Consider the following 15,724-nt stretch of genomic DNA (forward strand, 5'->3'; position numbering starts at 1 on the left):
GATTGTATCTGACCCTTTTTTCTGAATTTTTATATTTGCCTACAATTTGAGCTAAATCCTGAATTATTTTCTGGCTGCAAAAACTCTCTAAAGAAGAACTTGGGTTTCATTATCTTCGTGACACATTTATCTGGCTCTTTACTAGAACAGCTTTTTTGTTTTTGGTGTTCTAGCCTTGTGTGCATTACAGTTCTACTCTTCAAATTATTGTTTGTGTATCTCATAATTTTCCTTCTTTTGAGAAAACTGAAGCCATGGTATTCTGAGGACTAGAGATGACTCAACAGAGCTGGTGAATCTCCCTCATATGCAATCCACTGGGCTCGATCTGTTTCAGGTTGCTGATGCACTGCTGCTAAAGCTATACATTTAAAACCCTCACTAAAGGATCTGGGACCATCATGCAAGAGAAGAAAATATGAAATTGTAAGAGCCAGATTCGGGGGGTAGAGTGTGGAGGTCAGAGCAACTCCACCTTGAATAAGAAGGTAAAGCAACTCATCCTGAAAGCTAACCTGCCGTGGTGGCTCCCGATTAACCCCTGTTCTAGGAATACTGACAGTTTGGGTCTGTGTCATTGCCCAGATCTCATGTTAAATTGTAATCCCCAGTGTTTGGAGGTGGGACTTGGTGGGAAGTGATTCAGTCATGGGGGCAGATTTTCTTCTTTGCGGTGTTATAGTGATAGTGAGTGAGTTCTCATGAGATCTGGTCATTTAAAAGTGTGTGGACCCTCCCCTCCCTCTCTTGGTCCTCCTCCTGCCATGTAAGATACCTGCTCCTGCTTTGCCTTCTGCCATGAGTAAAAGCCCCCTGAGGCCTCCCCAGAAGCAGATGCCACCATGCTTCCTGTACAGCCTGCAGAACCATCAGCCAATTAAACCGCTTTTCTGTATAAATTACCAGTCTCGAGTATTTCTTTACAGCAGTGTGAGAACAGACTAATACAAGGGTCTCAAAAATTCCAAGTTTATGTATTCTTTCTTGCCAAATAGCAGGTATTTACCATAAATCCTGTCCTTAGGTCAAACAACCTTGATGGTATCATACTTCAGTTGTCTTACACATTCCTTCTGAACGACTTCTCCCCTATGGCATATAAGCCCTGGGTCTGGGGGGATAATGGCAGAGGGGTCCACCATCTTGTCTGGCTGCCAGCTGAGACACAGTCATGGCTTCTGTTGGTAAGTCTCTATTAAATGTTTCTTTCTAAGAAACTGGATTTGTCAGCTTCTTTCTTTGGGCTCTCAGCTTCCTCAGACTTTGGGGTAGGTTGCACAACCCTGCCCACCATGAAACAAATGTTTAATATGATAAATGTGGATAGATATAATCCACATAAATAAAAGCTCTTTGAGGGCCCTCAATAATTGTTAAGAGTGTAAATGTGTCCAAAGATGGAAAATGTTTGAGAACTACTGTCCTGGAGATTTTCCTGAGTTCTAGAGTGTGGGAATATAGAACCTGGAGCTTGGCTTCTTCAGCCTAGAATCAGGAGTATGGGGCTGAAGTCTGAAGCTTGGCTGAAGTCTGAAGCTTGGCTGAAGTCTGAAGCTTGGCTTCAGCAGTTTGGGGTTGGCTTCTGGAGTACATATTTGACATGTTGCAACTGTGGTTTGGGGTTTGGTATTTGCTCTGATTCCTAATGTCTGTCCTTGAGGCATCTAGAATCTGAAATCTATGGTCAGAATTCTATTATCTTGAGTAGGACATCTCCAGTCTGGGTTCTGCCTTCTAGGGCTGGAGTCTATAGTCAGTGATCCGGTCTGGCATTTCAACTTCATATACAGTGGGCCTTCTTTTGGTCTATGTTTCAACCAAACAACCAAAGAAACCATTAGAACCTTTCCCCACTCCCCTAGCTGCAATGTTAAACTTAGGATTTCCATTTAATGGGTTCATATCAATAATTTCAGCCTGATCCAACTTTACATTCCCTCCACCGTTATTCTACACCCACCATAAAAATGCATTCCCAACACATTCCCTGGATTCTACCTATATATGGTAATCCTGGCTTTGCCAATTTCTAGTGCATTAACATATCTGATTTATGTTCTTTTACTTTAAAGTGGAAATAAGAGTCCCTCTGCAGAGTTCAGGAGTTCTCAAGATGACCCTTACTTCTGACATCAATTGAGATTTCAAGGGAGTCCCCAAGATCATCCTCAGGTTCAATGATTTGCTGGTAGCACTCATATAACTCAATGAAAGCTGTTATGCTCATGGCTATGGTTTATCACAGCAAAAGAATAGAGATGAAAATCTGGCAAGGGAAGAGTTGCATGGGGCAAAGACAAAGAGAGCCCCAAGTGCAGAGATTCCTGTTGTTTTCTCCCGGTGGTGTGATGGAAAGCACTATCTTCTCCATGCAATGACATGTGATAATATTCAGTGTATTGCCAATCAGGGAACTCAACTGAGCCTTGATTATATTGGAGCTTTGTTGCACAGACATGTCGACCACCTTCATGGCTGAACTTTAGTACTTAGCTCCTCCAGACATCTACAGCTGATAGGATGTAACCCAACATGGTCACCATAAATCACATTGTTAGACTATCCAGTGTGGCCCAAGCTCCCATGTAAACACAGGTACTCTAAACAGGCAGGATATTTCAAAAGCTTAGAGATGACCTCTCAGGAGCTGAATGCAAAGACTGGCCTGTTTGGGCAAGGATAATCCTTTACTGCATACTCTCCTTCACAGGGTTATTGTGAGGATCAAATGTGGTCATGTGTGTGAGACACCAGCACATGTCTGGCTGTGGAGAGTGACCTCTATGTGTGCTAACATTGCTGAGTGCTAAGAATGTATTAGGCATGGCTTTCAGCACTCACAGATGCTCATCTAATCCTTACAACATGGCTACAGGGTGGGCACTACTAGCCTCATTTGACAGAGGAAAGGACTGTGGATAAGAAGGGGGTGACCAATAGGTCAGAGTCATTCTGGATGCAAGGGGCTCCAGAGGACCATGATTAGACATTGCCTGCAGAGAAATTATGGCTGGATGTCTCTGCCCTGGAAAGGGGGATGCACTTTCTTGACCCCCTATCTCAGCTGTTGACTTTGAGGTTATCTCAGACTTCCTCTATGATACCAGGAGCCCATTATAATCTCTCTGTGCCCTCTCCCCTCCCTCAGTCTTACTGCCGACTCTTCCCAGCTCCATCTCCAGCTGGCCAGCTCTAGCCACAGTACCTGACTCTTTGCAGAGAACTATAAATGTGTATCCTACAGGGGAGGAAAAAAAAAAAAGAACTCTGAAAGAGCTGACATTTTACCGACTTGCGAACACATAAGCTAATCTGCCAGTTTTGTGCTGGTAGAACTCATGAGACTCCTGGGTCAGAGGCAAAAGATTTTATTACTCACAGCTAAGGAGGCAGCATGAACTTTGTGTTCACATTTGTTCACTTTGCCCCCCAGTTCGTATGAGATGATCAGAGCAGTTCAGGAGGATGGACACAGGGGTTTGTGGCAAGGGTGAGCAATCTAGGCTTAGAAATCCTCAATCTTATAAGAGGGTACTAGCAAACCTGTCCAGTCTTTGTATCTGATGGAGATATTATCTTTATAATTGGGTTGAAAACAGACCTACTCTGGAGGAACATATTGTATTTATCGTCCTGAAGAGTAAACAAATCTGCTGTAAAATAGACATTACCTTTATTATTTAGGGCAGTAAGCAAACCTAGATCTGAAGGAGATACCATCTTGCAAGGCTATCTGCTGTACAAATACGCTTGAAAAGATGGTCCAGAAAAGAAAATGGTATTACTGCCTTTGCTCAGAAGACACACAGAAACTTAACAGAACCATAGAAAATTGTCTCCCAACACTCTTCACCCAGAGCCTTCCACTCTTGTCTGCAGGACAATCTCAACAACCCATCATTAGTGTGTCTACCTAATGTAGACTGGCTTCACCGTGCCTAACCAAGATTTCTAGGTCCAGTTCCCCACCGTGTTTGGCAGCACTCCACTGCCAACCCCAGAATAAGGGAGTGCTCAGAATTCTGAGGGGACACCGGTGGGGATCAGAACTTCTGGGTTTGAGTGCAGAGGGGTCCCATACTCCTTGGTTCTGAAGGAGGAAGAGGCTGGAGGTGAATATCCTGGGAGAGGAGGAATGTGGGTTCTGAACTCTTAAGTCCCCAAGGGAGGAGACTGGTAAGGTCCCAGCTTCTGAGGTACTGACGTGGGAATGGCCTGAGGGGTCTAAGAATCCCATATCCTCGGGAAGAAGGGGCTGAAATTGTGAGGGGTTGAGTTGCAGGGGTTTGTTAGCTTGAGACTCCTTGGTGGGTCCCTGGGAAGCAAGGACTGGAACCATTGGCTCCAGAGTTTGGTGTGAAGGTAATGGGATCTCCTGATTCTCAAAGGGTCAGAGGACTGAGAGTTGCCCATGCTTTGATCTTTCCATCTACTCCTTACTCCACTTGAGAGTAATCACCTACTCTTCTGGTTCCACAAGAGTGCGCCTGCGCGAGTATAATCTGCACATGTGCCACGTCCCGAGGCCTGGGGCATCATCCACTCATCATTCAGCATCTGCGCTATGAGGGCGAGGCCAGCGCCATGACGTCATGTAGCTGCGACTATCCCTGCAGCACGCCTCTCCAGTCACGTCCCAACCATGGAGCTGTGGACGTGAGTGCCCTGGTGGATGCGGCCTGCGTGATGCCAGGCTGGGGCTGGTGTCCGATAAAGATCCTAGAACCATAGGAAACCAGGACTGAAAGGTGCTAGAGAATGGCCATATGTCGCTGTCCATGAAATCTCAAGGGCTTCTGGGTGGAGGGCACAGGAGCGTGAACTTACAGGTTTGCCCCAGTCCACTGTCCTCCCAAGTGAGTCTCCCAGATACGAGGCACTGTGCCAGCATCAGCCTCATCTCCACCACATCTTGTAACAGGGACTACCCAGGGCCCTGATGAACACCATGGTGTGTGCAGGAAGAGGGGGTGAAGGCACGGACTCCTGTGAGGTCAGAGCCCAGAGGGGGCCATCACTGGTGGGGAGGAGGCTGTGGACTGGCTCGAGAAGTGGGATGTGGTTGTGTTTGATTTCCTTTGGCCAGATAAAGTGCTGGATATAGGATTGAAAATGGAGTATGAAGACCAGTTAGAATGGAGGGTGAGGTTGGAGTTGAGTTACAGATGGGGTAAAATTGTGCTTCGGATGAGTTTGGGATTGGCAATTTAAAGGTGGTTTGGGATGGCATGGCTTTGGGATGGAAATAGGTTTGTTTTTATGTTGGCTGGGAAGGGTGTGGGGATTGAATTGGGGATGAAGTAGGTTTGGTTTTGGAGATAGAATACATGGAGGTGGCTATTGCATGCGAGGATGTGCATTAGTTTGGTTTGATATTTAAATGAAGGAAGACATTAGGGTTGTCTTGAATTAGATTAAATTGTGTTGGGTTGACGGGTTGGGCTTGTGGGTGATGTGGTTGGATTAGGTTGTGTTAAATTGGTTTGGGTCAGGTTTTGGTTGAGGTTATCATGGGGATGAGGATATGCTTGGGACACTGGATTCAGGTGGTTCTCATTCAAGCTGAGGCAAATTTCCTTTCAGATGGTCGTTCCAGGGAATGAGTGGTTGTGTGGGGGAAATCAGGCCACTGGCTGTGAATATCCCTCTACCCTGGTCTTGAATTGTGATTATCTATGTCCACTTCTGTCTCCTTCACTGTACTTGGAGTTGATCTGCTCATTCAGCTGGAAATGGGGGAAGATTTTCTCAAATTCTTGAGACAGAGCTGGGCCTGGATCAGCATAAGCTGCTCTGGTTTTATTGAACAGATGAAATCACATTTTTTTTTTCAAAATCAAAGAAATCTTATAGAGTTAACAGTGGACTCTTATAATAAGAGTTAACACCAGGACTCTTATTCTTGATTCTTTTCTGAGACACCAAAATGAGATTTTTCAATGCCACCCTAATTCTTTTTTGTTGTTGTTGAGACACAGTCTGGGTCTTTTGCTCTGTCATTCAGGCTGGAGTGCAGTAGTGTGATCATAGCTCACTGAACCCTTGACCTCCTGGACTTAAGGGATCCTCCTGCTTCAGCCTCCTGAGTAGATGGGGCTACAGGTGCTTGCCACCACACCTGGCTAATTAAATTTTTTTTTTTTTTTTTGTAGAGAAAGGGTCTCACTTTGTTGCCCTGGCTAATCTTGAACTTCTGACTTCAAGTGATTCTTCAGCCTTGGACTCCCAAAGCACTGGGATTGCTGGCATGAGCCACTCACCGTGCCTGGCTTGCAACTTAATCTTGGAGTGTATAAACCTGGCTCCTGATAGCTAGACATTTCAATGAGAAGGGGGCATTGGATTTTGCACGAGGACAATTCTGACCTAGGAGGGCCGGTCAACAGGAATCCCTGTTGTACCTGTACATTGTACAGGTGTGGAGAATGAGGAATGAGGAGCTACCGGAACCCCATATTGTTTAGTGGACACTGGATTTTGAAATAATAGGGAACTTGGTCTGGGAGAGTCATATTTCTGGATTGGAGAATATGTGGTATCACAAGGTTTTATGATGAGGGAGAAATGTATGTGGGGAACTATTTTCTGAGTGTGGAAGTGCAAGAATCAGAGAGTACTGAATGCCAAGGCTTCTATTTCAGGAACATGGTAAGTTGGAGGTCCAGCTTCTGGGCTCAGACAGGTATAGGGACCAGGAAGTCTCACAATCCCATCGTTCTGATATTTCAGGGCATATTAGGTCTTGGGGTGCAAAGGAAGTACTTGGGATTAGGCACATGAGACTTTGTATTGAAAATCAATGATCGGGGCTGGCCGTGGTGGCTCATGCCTGTAATCCCATCACTTTGGGAGGCCGAAGTGGGAGGATCGCTTGAGCCCAGGAGTTGGAGACCAGCCTAGGCAACATAGCCAGACCCTCTCTCTATAAAAAATTAAAAATTAGCTGGATGTGGTGGTGCATGCTTGTGGTCTCAGCTATCCTGGAGGCTGAGAAAGGAGAATCGGTTGAGTCTGGGAGTTCAAGGCTACAGGGAACTGCGATCACACTACTGTACTCCAGCCTGGGAAACAGAGACTGTCTCGGAATTTTTTTAAAAAAAGAATCAGTGATCATCCCAACCCCTGTTGCTGTTCATCCTGAGCCTGCCTTCTCTGGCTTTGTTCCCTAGATCATGTCTCCATGATCCATAGGCCCTGCCCAATCTGGCCTCACACCCTGGGAATGCTCCAGACTGATCTAGTATGTGCGGAACAGCAAGTGCTGGCTCTCCCTCCCGTGCCACAGCTCTGGGTGTGGGAGGGGGTTGTCCAGCCTCCAGCAGCATGGGGAGGGCCTTGGTCAGCATCTAGGTGCCAGCATGGCAAGGGCAGGGTCCTGGAGAATGAAGGCTTTATAAAGCTCCTCAGGGAGGCTCCCCAGCCCCAAACTCACCACCTGGCCGTGGACACCTGTGTCAGCATGTGGGTCCTGGTTCTGTTCATCGCCTTGCCTGTGGGGTGCACTGGTGAGACTGGGGGGAAAAAGGAAGGGGGGTGGGTTTTGACTCTTATGCTGAAGCCCTTTCCCTCCCACCCAGCTCCCCAGCCTCGTCCCTTCAGCCCACAGTTCACCCCAGACAATGTGCCCCTGACTCTTCCACATTGCAATAGTCCTCATGCCCGCAGTAGGTCCCTGCTCCCTTCCACTTACCTCAGAACTTTCTCCCCATTGCCCAGCCAAATCCCTGCTCCCAGCTGCTTTACTAAAGAGCAAGTTCCTGGGCATCTCTGTGTTTCTTTTTATGGGGCTCAAAACCTTTCAAGGACCTCTCTCCATGCCATTGGTTCCTTGGATCCTATCATTGGGCTGCCTCCTGAGCCCCTCAGTCCTACCACAGTCTACTGACTTTTCCCATTCAGCTGTGAGCATTCAACCTTGTGCCCTGGACCTTGACACCTGGCTTCCCAACCCTGTCCCAGGAAACCCAGATGCCACCAGACACTTCCTTCCTCCCCCCGAGGCTATCTGGCCTGACAACAAATGCTGCCCCCCATCCCCAGTCTGGCACTGGGACTCTGAGAACTCCTCCTTACCTGACTTTTTGCCCCAGACCCTTCATTCAATGGCCAGCTTTTTCCATGGGAAAAACACGAGCACCCCCAACCGCAACTGCCAGTTCTCTGATTCCCTAAATCTGCACCCTTTTCAAAACCTCAGAAGCAAAACAAAACAAAGCAAGAAACAACTCAGGCAGGACTGTTTGCTTAACCTTGGACATGGTAAACCGTCCAAAATCTTCCTTTCCCAGCAACTAAACCTCTCCATTGGGCACTTATCCCTGGTTTCTGGAACCCCTTATTCTCTTAGAACCCACAGCTTCCACCACAGTTTCCCTTCTCCCAGTGTAAGACCCCAAATCATTCCAAATGACCCAACCCCCAACCCGATGCCTGCTCCAGATGCTGTCCCATGTCCCCTACTCTGATCTCTGAGGTCAGCTCTGTTCTCAGAGCTTGAAGTCTTCCCACCTGGCCCAGCCACCAACCCGCTAACACAGGGAATAGCTACAGAATTCCCAGCCCTCCCAGGACCCCTTGCTTGTGTCCTGGACTCCCAGTCCTGGTCCTCTGCCCCCATGTCTCTTCAAACCCATAGCTCAGCTCCCTCCCTCCCCTATCCAGTTCTTCTGGGTCTGATCCCCCTGACCTAGCATCCCCTCTGCAGGTGCCGCACCCCTCATCCAGTCTCGGATTGTGGGAGGCTGGGAGTGTGAGAAGCATTCCCAACCCTGGCAGGCGGCTGTGTACAGTCATGGATGGGCACACTGTGGAGGTGTCCTGGTGCACCCCCAGTGGGTGCTCACAGCTGCCCATTGCCTAAAGAAGTAAGTAGGACCCTGGGATCTGGGGAGGGAATGTCTGTGTCCCACAGGAATAATAGCTGGATACTTCCTCCAGGGTCACTTCTCAGGTGAGGCTTCAGACTAAAGGAGAGAGGGAAGGTCCTGGCCCAGGTCGCACCAGGAGGCAGAGCTGGGGCTGGACCACTCTCCCCATGGCTGCCTGGGTTTCTCTCTGTGTCTGATCTTGCTGTGTCTCTTGGTATCTGGCTCTGGTTATGTCTGTATGACTGTGTTTTGGTCTCTATCTCCCTCTCTCTTTTCTGTCTCCCTGTCTCTGTGTCTCCCGTCTCTGTCTCTGGGTCTCTCTGCGGCCATCTCTGTCACCGTGTGTCTCACCCTCCATCTCTTTGCCTGTCTTTCTCTCTGGGTCTCTGCCTTAGCCCTTCCTCATCACTACTGAACACACCCAGATGGGCCCGTGAGGGTGGGTGGGGAGCACCCAGAAAAAGGAAAGACTTTAAGCTCAATGTGTGTGCATGTGAGGGGGCGCCTGCCATTGCACAGCACTCTCTGCAGGACATCCCTCCACCCTGGGGAGACACAGGGAGGGCTAGTTTCAGCTGCAGCTGAGTGCGCAATTGAGGAGGGAGGAAGGAGAAGGGGAAACAAGAAAGGAGGGGAAGGTGGCCGGGACGATGGCCCACGCCTGTAATCCCAGCACTTTGGTAGGCTGAGGTGGGTGGATCACCTGAGGTCAGGAGTTCGAAACCAGCCTGGCCAACATGGCAAAACCCTGTCTCTACTAAAAATACAAAAAGTAGCCAGGCGTGGTAGTGCGCACCTGTAATCCCAATTACTAGGGAGGCTGAGGCAGGAGAATCGCTTGAACCCGGGAGGCAGAGGTTGCGGTGAGACGAGATCGTGCCACTGCACTGCAGCCTGGGTGATAGAGCAAGACTCCATCTCAGAAAAAACAAACAAACAACAACAACAACAACAACAAACGACAGGAGGGGAAGGGAGCTGGAGAGAGAAAGGGGGATGTGGCCCTGAGCTGTGGGCCAGGCCACCCGCCCCTACAGAGCCTCTCTCCAGCCCCAGCTGCAGGTGAGCCACCCTCATGCCTCTCCTCCCCCTGCTACTCCACACTCCTCAGATGCCTCCGTGGCTCCCTCCTTTTTCTCTCCCACACTGTATCACCCCTGGCTTCCTCTCTGCTGTTTCTCCTTCTCTCTCTGACTTCCCGCGTCCTTTTCTCATTTGTCTATTTCTCACTCCCTTTCTGGTTCTGTTCTTTCTCCCTTCCTCTTCCCCATGTCTGTTTCTTGCTGTCTGTCTCTTCTTTGCTCATCCTAATTCTCACTGTTCTTCCCTCTGCTTTTGTCATTCCTCTGCCATTTTATGCTCTCTCTTTTCCACTTCGTTTCTCTCAGTTTCTGTATCTGCCTCTCACAAGATCACACTCCTGTTTTCTAACTCACTGTCTGTATTTCACCACGACTGTATCTCCCCACCCCTGTGCTTTTCTCACTGTTTCTTTTTATCCCCTTTAGAGTCTCCCTTAGCCTCCCCTGCCCCATCTACCTTTCCCCATTTTCTCTGTCCTCATGCATCCACCCCCTTCCTCCCCAGGAATAGCCAGGTCTGGCTGGGTCGGCACAACCTGTTTGAGCCTGAAGACACAGGCCAGAGGGTCCCTGTCAGCCACAGCTTCCCATACCCGCTCTACAATATGAGCCTTCTGAAGCGTCGAAGCCTTAGACCAGATGAAGACTCCAGCCACGACCTCATGCTGCTCCGCCTGTCAGAGCCTGCCAAGATCACAGATGCTGTGAAGGTCCTGGGCCTGCCCACCCAGGAGCCAGCACTGGGGACCACCTGCTACGCCTCAGGCTGGGGCAGCATCCAACCAGAGGAGTGTATGCCTGGGCCAAACGGTGCAGCCGGGAGCCCAGATGCCTGGGTCTGAGGGAAGTGGGGCCAAAGAACCAGGTGGGGTCCGGCCACAGCCCAGTTTTTCTCTGACCCATAGTCTTGCGCCCAAAGAGTCTTCAGTGTGTGAGCCTCCATCTCCTGTCCAATGACATGTGTGCTAGAGCTTACTCTGAGAAGGTGACAGAGTTCATGTTGTGTGCTGGGCTCTGGACAGGTGGTAAAGACACTTGTGGGGTGAGTCATCCCTACTCCCAGCATCTGGAGGGGAAAGGTGAGTGGAGACCCTAATTCTGGGCTGGGATCTGAAAGCTAACCAGACATCTGCCTCCCCTGCTCCCCAGCTATAGCCATGCCCCCTCCCCATGCCTCATCTGCCACGCTCCTTCCCCGTTCCCTGACTCCCTCAACACAACAGGTGATTCTCACAGCATAATTCACCCATTCCTGTGTTGAGCACATGCTTACTGGGCACCTGCTGCGTGACCAGCATTGCCGTAGACCCTGGGAAGCAGCAGTGAACAGATAGAGAGCAGCCCCTCCCTCCTGCAGCCTCTATGCTGGTGAGAGGCATGGGCAGGAACAGTGGACCCAACACGGAAATGCTGGAGGGTGTCAGGAAGTGATCGGGCTCTGGGGCAGGGAGGAGGGGTGGGGAGTGTCACTGGGAGGGGACATCCTGCAGAAGGTAGGAGTGAGCAAACACCTGCCACAGGGGAAGGGGAGAGCCCTGCGGCACCTGGGGGAGCAGAGGGAGCAGCACCTGCCCAGGCCTGGGAGGAGGGGCCTGGAGAGCATGAGGAGCAGCGAGGGGGCTGCATGGCTGGAGTGAGGGATCAGGGGCAGGGCGCGAGATGGCCTCACACGGGGAAGAGAGGGCCCCTCTTGCAGGGCCTCACCTGAGCCACAGGAGGACACTGCTTTTCCTCTGAGGAGTCAGGAGCTGTGGATGGTGCTGGACAGAAGCGGGACAGGGCCTGGCTCAGGTGTCCAGAGGCTGCTGCTGGCTTCCCTGTGGGATCAGACTGCAGGGAGGGAGGGAGGGCGGCAGGGGTGTGGGGGGAGTGATGATGAGGATGACCTGGGGGTGGCTCCAGGCCTTGTCCCCCCGCCTGGGCCCTCACCCAGCCTCCCTCACAGTCTCCTGGCCCTCAGTCTCTCCCCTCCACTCCATCCTCCATCTGGCCTCTGGGTCATTCTGATCACTGAACTGACCATGCCCAGCCCAGCCCATGGCCCTGCGTGGCTCCCCAATGCCCTGGAGAGGGGACATCTAGTCAGAGAGTAGTCCTGAAGAGGTGGCCTCTGCGATGTGCCTGCGGGGGCAGAATCCTGCAGATGGTCCTGGCCCTCATCCTGCTGACCTGTCTGCAGGGACTGTCCTCCTGGACCTTGCCTCTTGTGCAGGAGCTAGACCCTGAAGTCCCTTCCCCATAGGCCAGGACTGGAGCCTTGTTCCCTCTGTTGGACTCCCTGCCCATATTCTGGTGGGAGTGGGTTCTGGAGACATTTCTCTGTTCCTGAGAGCTGGGAATTGCTCTCAGTCATCTCTCTGCACGGTTCTGAGAGAAGGAGTTGCCTAGGCAGACACTGGGGCCAGTCTTTCTCACTGTGTCTCTCCCCCTTTACCCTTAGGGTGATTCTGGGGGTCCACTTGTCTGTAATGGTGTGCTTCAAGGTATCACGTCATGGGGCCCTGAGCCATGTGCCCTGCCTGAAAAGCCTGCTGTATACACCAAGGTGGTGCATTACCAGAAGTGGATCAAGGACACCATCGCAGCCAACCCCTGAGTGCCCCTGTCCCACCCCTACCTCTAGTAAATTTAAGTCCACCTCACGTTCTGGCATCACTTGGCCTTTCTGGATGCTGGCCACCTGAAGCTTGGAACTCACCTGGCCAAAACTCGAGCCTCCTGAGTCCTACTGACCTGTGCTTTCTGGTGTGGAGTCCAAGGCTGCTAGGAAAAGGAATGGGCAGACACAGGTGTAGGCCAGTGTTTCTGAAATGGGTATAATTTCGTCCTTTTCTTCAGAACACTGGCTGTGTCTGGAGACTTCTCACTCAGTTTCAGTGAGGACACACACAAGGACGTGGGTGACCATTTTGTTTGTGGGGTGCAGAGACAGGAGGGGTGGGGCCCACCCTGGAAGAGTGGACAGTGACACAAGGTGGACACTCTTTACAGATCCCTGAGGATAAGCTGGAGCCACAAGGTACGAGGCACACGCACAGCAAGGATGACACTGAAAACATAACCCACTCTGTCCTGGGGGCACTAGGAAGCCTAGATAAGGCTGTGGGCAGAAAGAAGGGGAGGGTCCTTCTATGTTGTTGAAGGAGGGACTAAGGGGAGAAACTGAAAGCTGATTAATTACATGAGGTGTGTTCAGGTCCCCCAAACCACTGTCAGATTTGATGGTTTCCTAGCAGGACTTACAGAAATAAAGAGCCATCATGCTGTGGTTTATCATGGTTTGTTACATTGATAGGATACATATTGAAATCAGCAAACAAAACAGACATATAGATTAGAGTGTGGAGAAAACAGAGGAAAACTTGCAGTTATGAAGACTAGCAATTGGCTTTACTAAGTTTTCAGACTGGCAGGAAGTCAAACCTATTAGGTTGAGAACCTTGTGGAGTGTAGCTGATCCAGCTGATAGAGGAACTAGCCAGGTGGGGGCCTTTCCCTTTGGATGGGGGGCATATCTGACAGTTATTCTCTCCAAGTAGAGACTTATGGACAGCACATAATTCTCCCTGCAAGGATGTATGATAATATGTACGAAGTAATTCCAACTGAGGAAGCTCACCTGATCCTTAGTGTCCAGGGTGTTTATTGGGGGTCTGTAGGACCAGTATGGAGTACTTGAATAATTGACCTTAAGTCCTCAGACCTGAGGTTCCCTAGAGTTCAAACAGATACAACATGGCCCAAAGTCCCAGATGTACAAAAACAGGGATTCATCACAAATCACATCTTTAGCATGAAGTGTCTGGCATGGCCCAAGGCCCCAAGTATATCAAGGCACTTGGGCAGAACTTTCCAAGGAATCAAATGTCATCTCCCAGGAGTTATTCAAGGGTGAGCCCTTTACTTGGAATATACAGGCTTTGAGCAGTGCAGGGCTGCTGAGTCAACATTTTACTGTACAGTGGCTGAGGGAAAGGGAGAGGATGAGGAAACCCCCCTGGGGATTTGGTTTGGTCTTGTGATCAGGTGGTCTATGGAGCTATCCCTACAAAGAAGAATCCAGAAATAGGGGCACATTGAGGAATGACACTGAGCTCAAAGAGCATTCAATCATTGTTTTATTTGCCTTCTTTTCACACCATTGGTGAGGGAGGGATTCCCACCCTGGGGTTATGAATATGGTTGAACACCCCACACGTAGCACTGGAGATATGAGATCAACAGTTTCTTTGCCACAGAGATTCACAGCCCAGAGCAGTAGCACGCTGCACACCATGCAGGATGACATGGGGGATGCGCTCAGGATTAGCGTGAAGAAGCAAGGACTGTTAGAGGCAGGCTTTATAGTAACAAGACAGTGGGGTGAACTCTGATTTCCATGGGGGAATGTCATGGTCTTGCTTTACTAAGTTTTGACACTGGCAGGTAGTGAAACTCATTAGGCTGAGAACCTTGTGGAATGCAGCTGACCCAGCTGACAGAGGAAGTAGCCAGGTGGGAGCCTTTCCCAGTGGGTGTGGGACATATCTGGCAAGATTTTGTGTCAGTCCTGGTTACAGATACTGGGGCAGCAAATAAAATTGAATCTTGTTTTCTGACATTATACTGTGTAATTGTAAGTGGACATTTAGTAATGTACAGGGGGTCAGGGAAAGACGGGGGATAGTGAATGCACCTGTGGGACTGGTTTGGTTTTGTGATTGAATAGCCCATGGAGTTATCTCTGCAATGATGAATTGTTTGAAAGAAACCTGATTGATTTTATATTGAATTAGAAGTTAACTTAATAAGCATGCTGAAAGATAAGAGAAGATATTAGGAATATTGAGCAAGACCAACATACATAAAATATGAGAAAAAGTAGGTAGGAAATATTAGGTAGGAAAAATATGATAATTGAAAAAAGTAAAAAAAAATGGATTAATAGAATTGAATAGAGGTGAAGAACACAATAGTGACATTTTAGACCAGATTGAAGAAAAATGTCAAAGAAATACTGAATGATGTGAGTACTGGAAGTGCAGATACTGAACACTAAAGACTCAGGAAGAGAGAAAAATAAGAGAGGAGGAAACACATGACTAAACACTGAAGGTAGGTTTTTTTTTTTTTTACAGAGTTTCACTCTTATCGCCCAGGCTGGAGTGCAATGGCTCAATCTCAGCTCACTGCAACCCCTGCCTCCAGGTTGAAGTGATTCTCCTGCTTCAGCCTCCCCAGTAGCTGGGATTACAGGCGCGCACCACCACACCCGGCTAATTTTGCATTTTTAATAGAGATGGGGCTTCTCCATGTGGTCAGGCTGGTCGTGAGCTCCCGACCTCGGGTGATCCACCTGCCTTGGCCTCCCAAAGTGCTGGGATTGATTACAGGTGTGAGCCACTGCGCCCAGCCTGAAGGTAAGTTTTATGGAATTTAAAATATCTGAATGACCTCAGATCAATAGAATCCATAGAGTGTGATTGAGTAGAAAGAAGGAAAGGCTATGAAACAAAAAAGAAAACTAGAATTGTCATTGACAAAGCCCTGGAGAGAAAGGATGGCGGAAATATTGAAGGAAAAGAATGTAGAACTAGAATATAAATTCAATCCAACAGTTTGTCAGTGTGTATCAATAGCCTTTTTTAGACAATGTAACATTCTCATACATTGCTTAATGGAGTATAAATTGGTATCCTCATTTTAGAAAATGATTTAGCAGTATGTGTTGCAGCTGAACATATGCATGACCTATCAGTATCAATCTTAGAAATATACCCCCTAGAAACCCTAGAA

General features: G+C 49.1%; 2 protein-coding genes across 3 annotated transcripts in view; one reads left to right on the forward strand and one right to left on the reverse strand.

The window, feature by feature from the left end:
* The window catches only part of KLK1 (kallikrein 1), a 57,467-nt gene extending 48,599 nt beyond the window's left edge, over positions 1–8,868 (reverse strand). Inside the window, exon 1 of the mRNA XM_063657438.1 lies at positions 8,816–8,868. Coding sequence (XP_063513508.1) covers positions 8,816–8,853 — 38 coding nt within the window. The 5' untranslated portion in view covers positions 8,854–8,868. The remainder of the gene's footprint in view (positions 1–8,815) is intronic.
* On the forward strand, positions 4,628–14,552 carry KLK2 (kallikrein related peptidase 2). 2 transcript variants are annotated; one of them, XM_054465592.1, is made up of 7 exons: positions 4,628–4,748; positions 6,153–6,648; positions 7,170–7,505; positions 8,705–8,864; positions 10,455–10,741; positions 10,855–10,991; positions 12,390–14,552. In XM_054465592.1, the coding sequence occupies exons 2-7, from the start codon at positions 6,621–6,623 to the stop codon at positions 12,543–12,545; spliced, it is 1,104 nt and encodes a 367-aa protein (XP_054321567.1). In that variant the 5' UTR covers positions 4,628–4,748; positions 6,153–6,620; the 3' UTR covers positions 12,546–14,552. The 2 variants fall into 2 exon arrangements, with proteins under 2 accessions (XP_054321567.1, XP_054321568.1); XM_054465593.1 differs by lacking the exons at positions 6,153–6,648; positions 7,170–7,505 and having other exon boundaries at positions 4,651–4,748; positions 12,390–13,214.
* The last annotated feature ends 1,172 nt before the right edge of the window (positions 14,553–15,724 follow it).

This window comes from Pongo pygmaeus, chromosome 20 (genome assembly GCF_028885625.2).
Source record: "Pongo pygmaeus isolate AG05252 chromosome 20, NHGRI_mPonPyg2-v2.0_pri, whole genome shotgun sequence".
Classification (NCBI taxonomy): Eukaryota; Metazoa; Chordata; class Mammalia; order Primates; family Hominidae; genus Pongo; species Pongo pygmaeus.

What these genes read in the sequence shown, in the direction of transcription:
- KLK2 (XM_054465592.1), top strand. Translation starts at nt 6,621, where the DNA reads ATGCCAAGGCTTCTATTTCAGGAACATG. An exon ending in CTTGCCTGTGGGGTGCACTG is followed by an intron (nt 7,506 to 8,704) that starts GTGAGACTGGGG and finishes TCCCCTCTGCAG; the next exon opens with GTGCCGCACCCCTCATCCAG. An exon ending in CAGCATCCAACCAGAGGAGT is followed by an intron (nt 10,742 to 10,854) that starts GTATGCCTGGGC and finishes TCTGACCCATAG; the next exon opens with TCTTGCGCCCAAAGAGTCTT.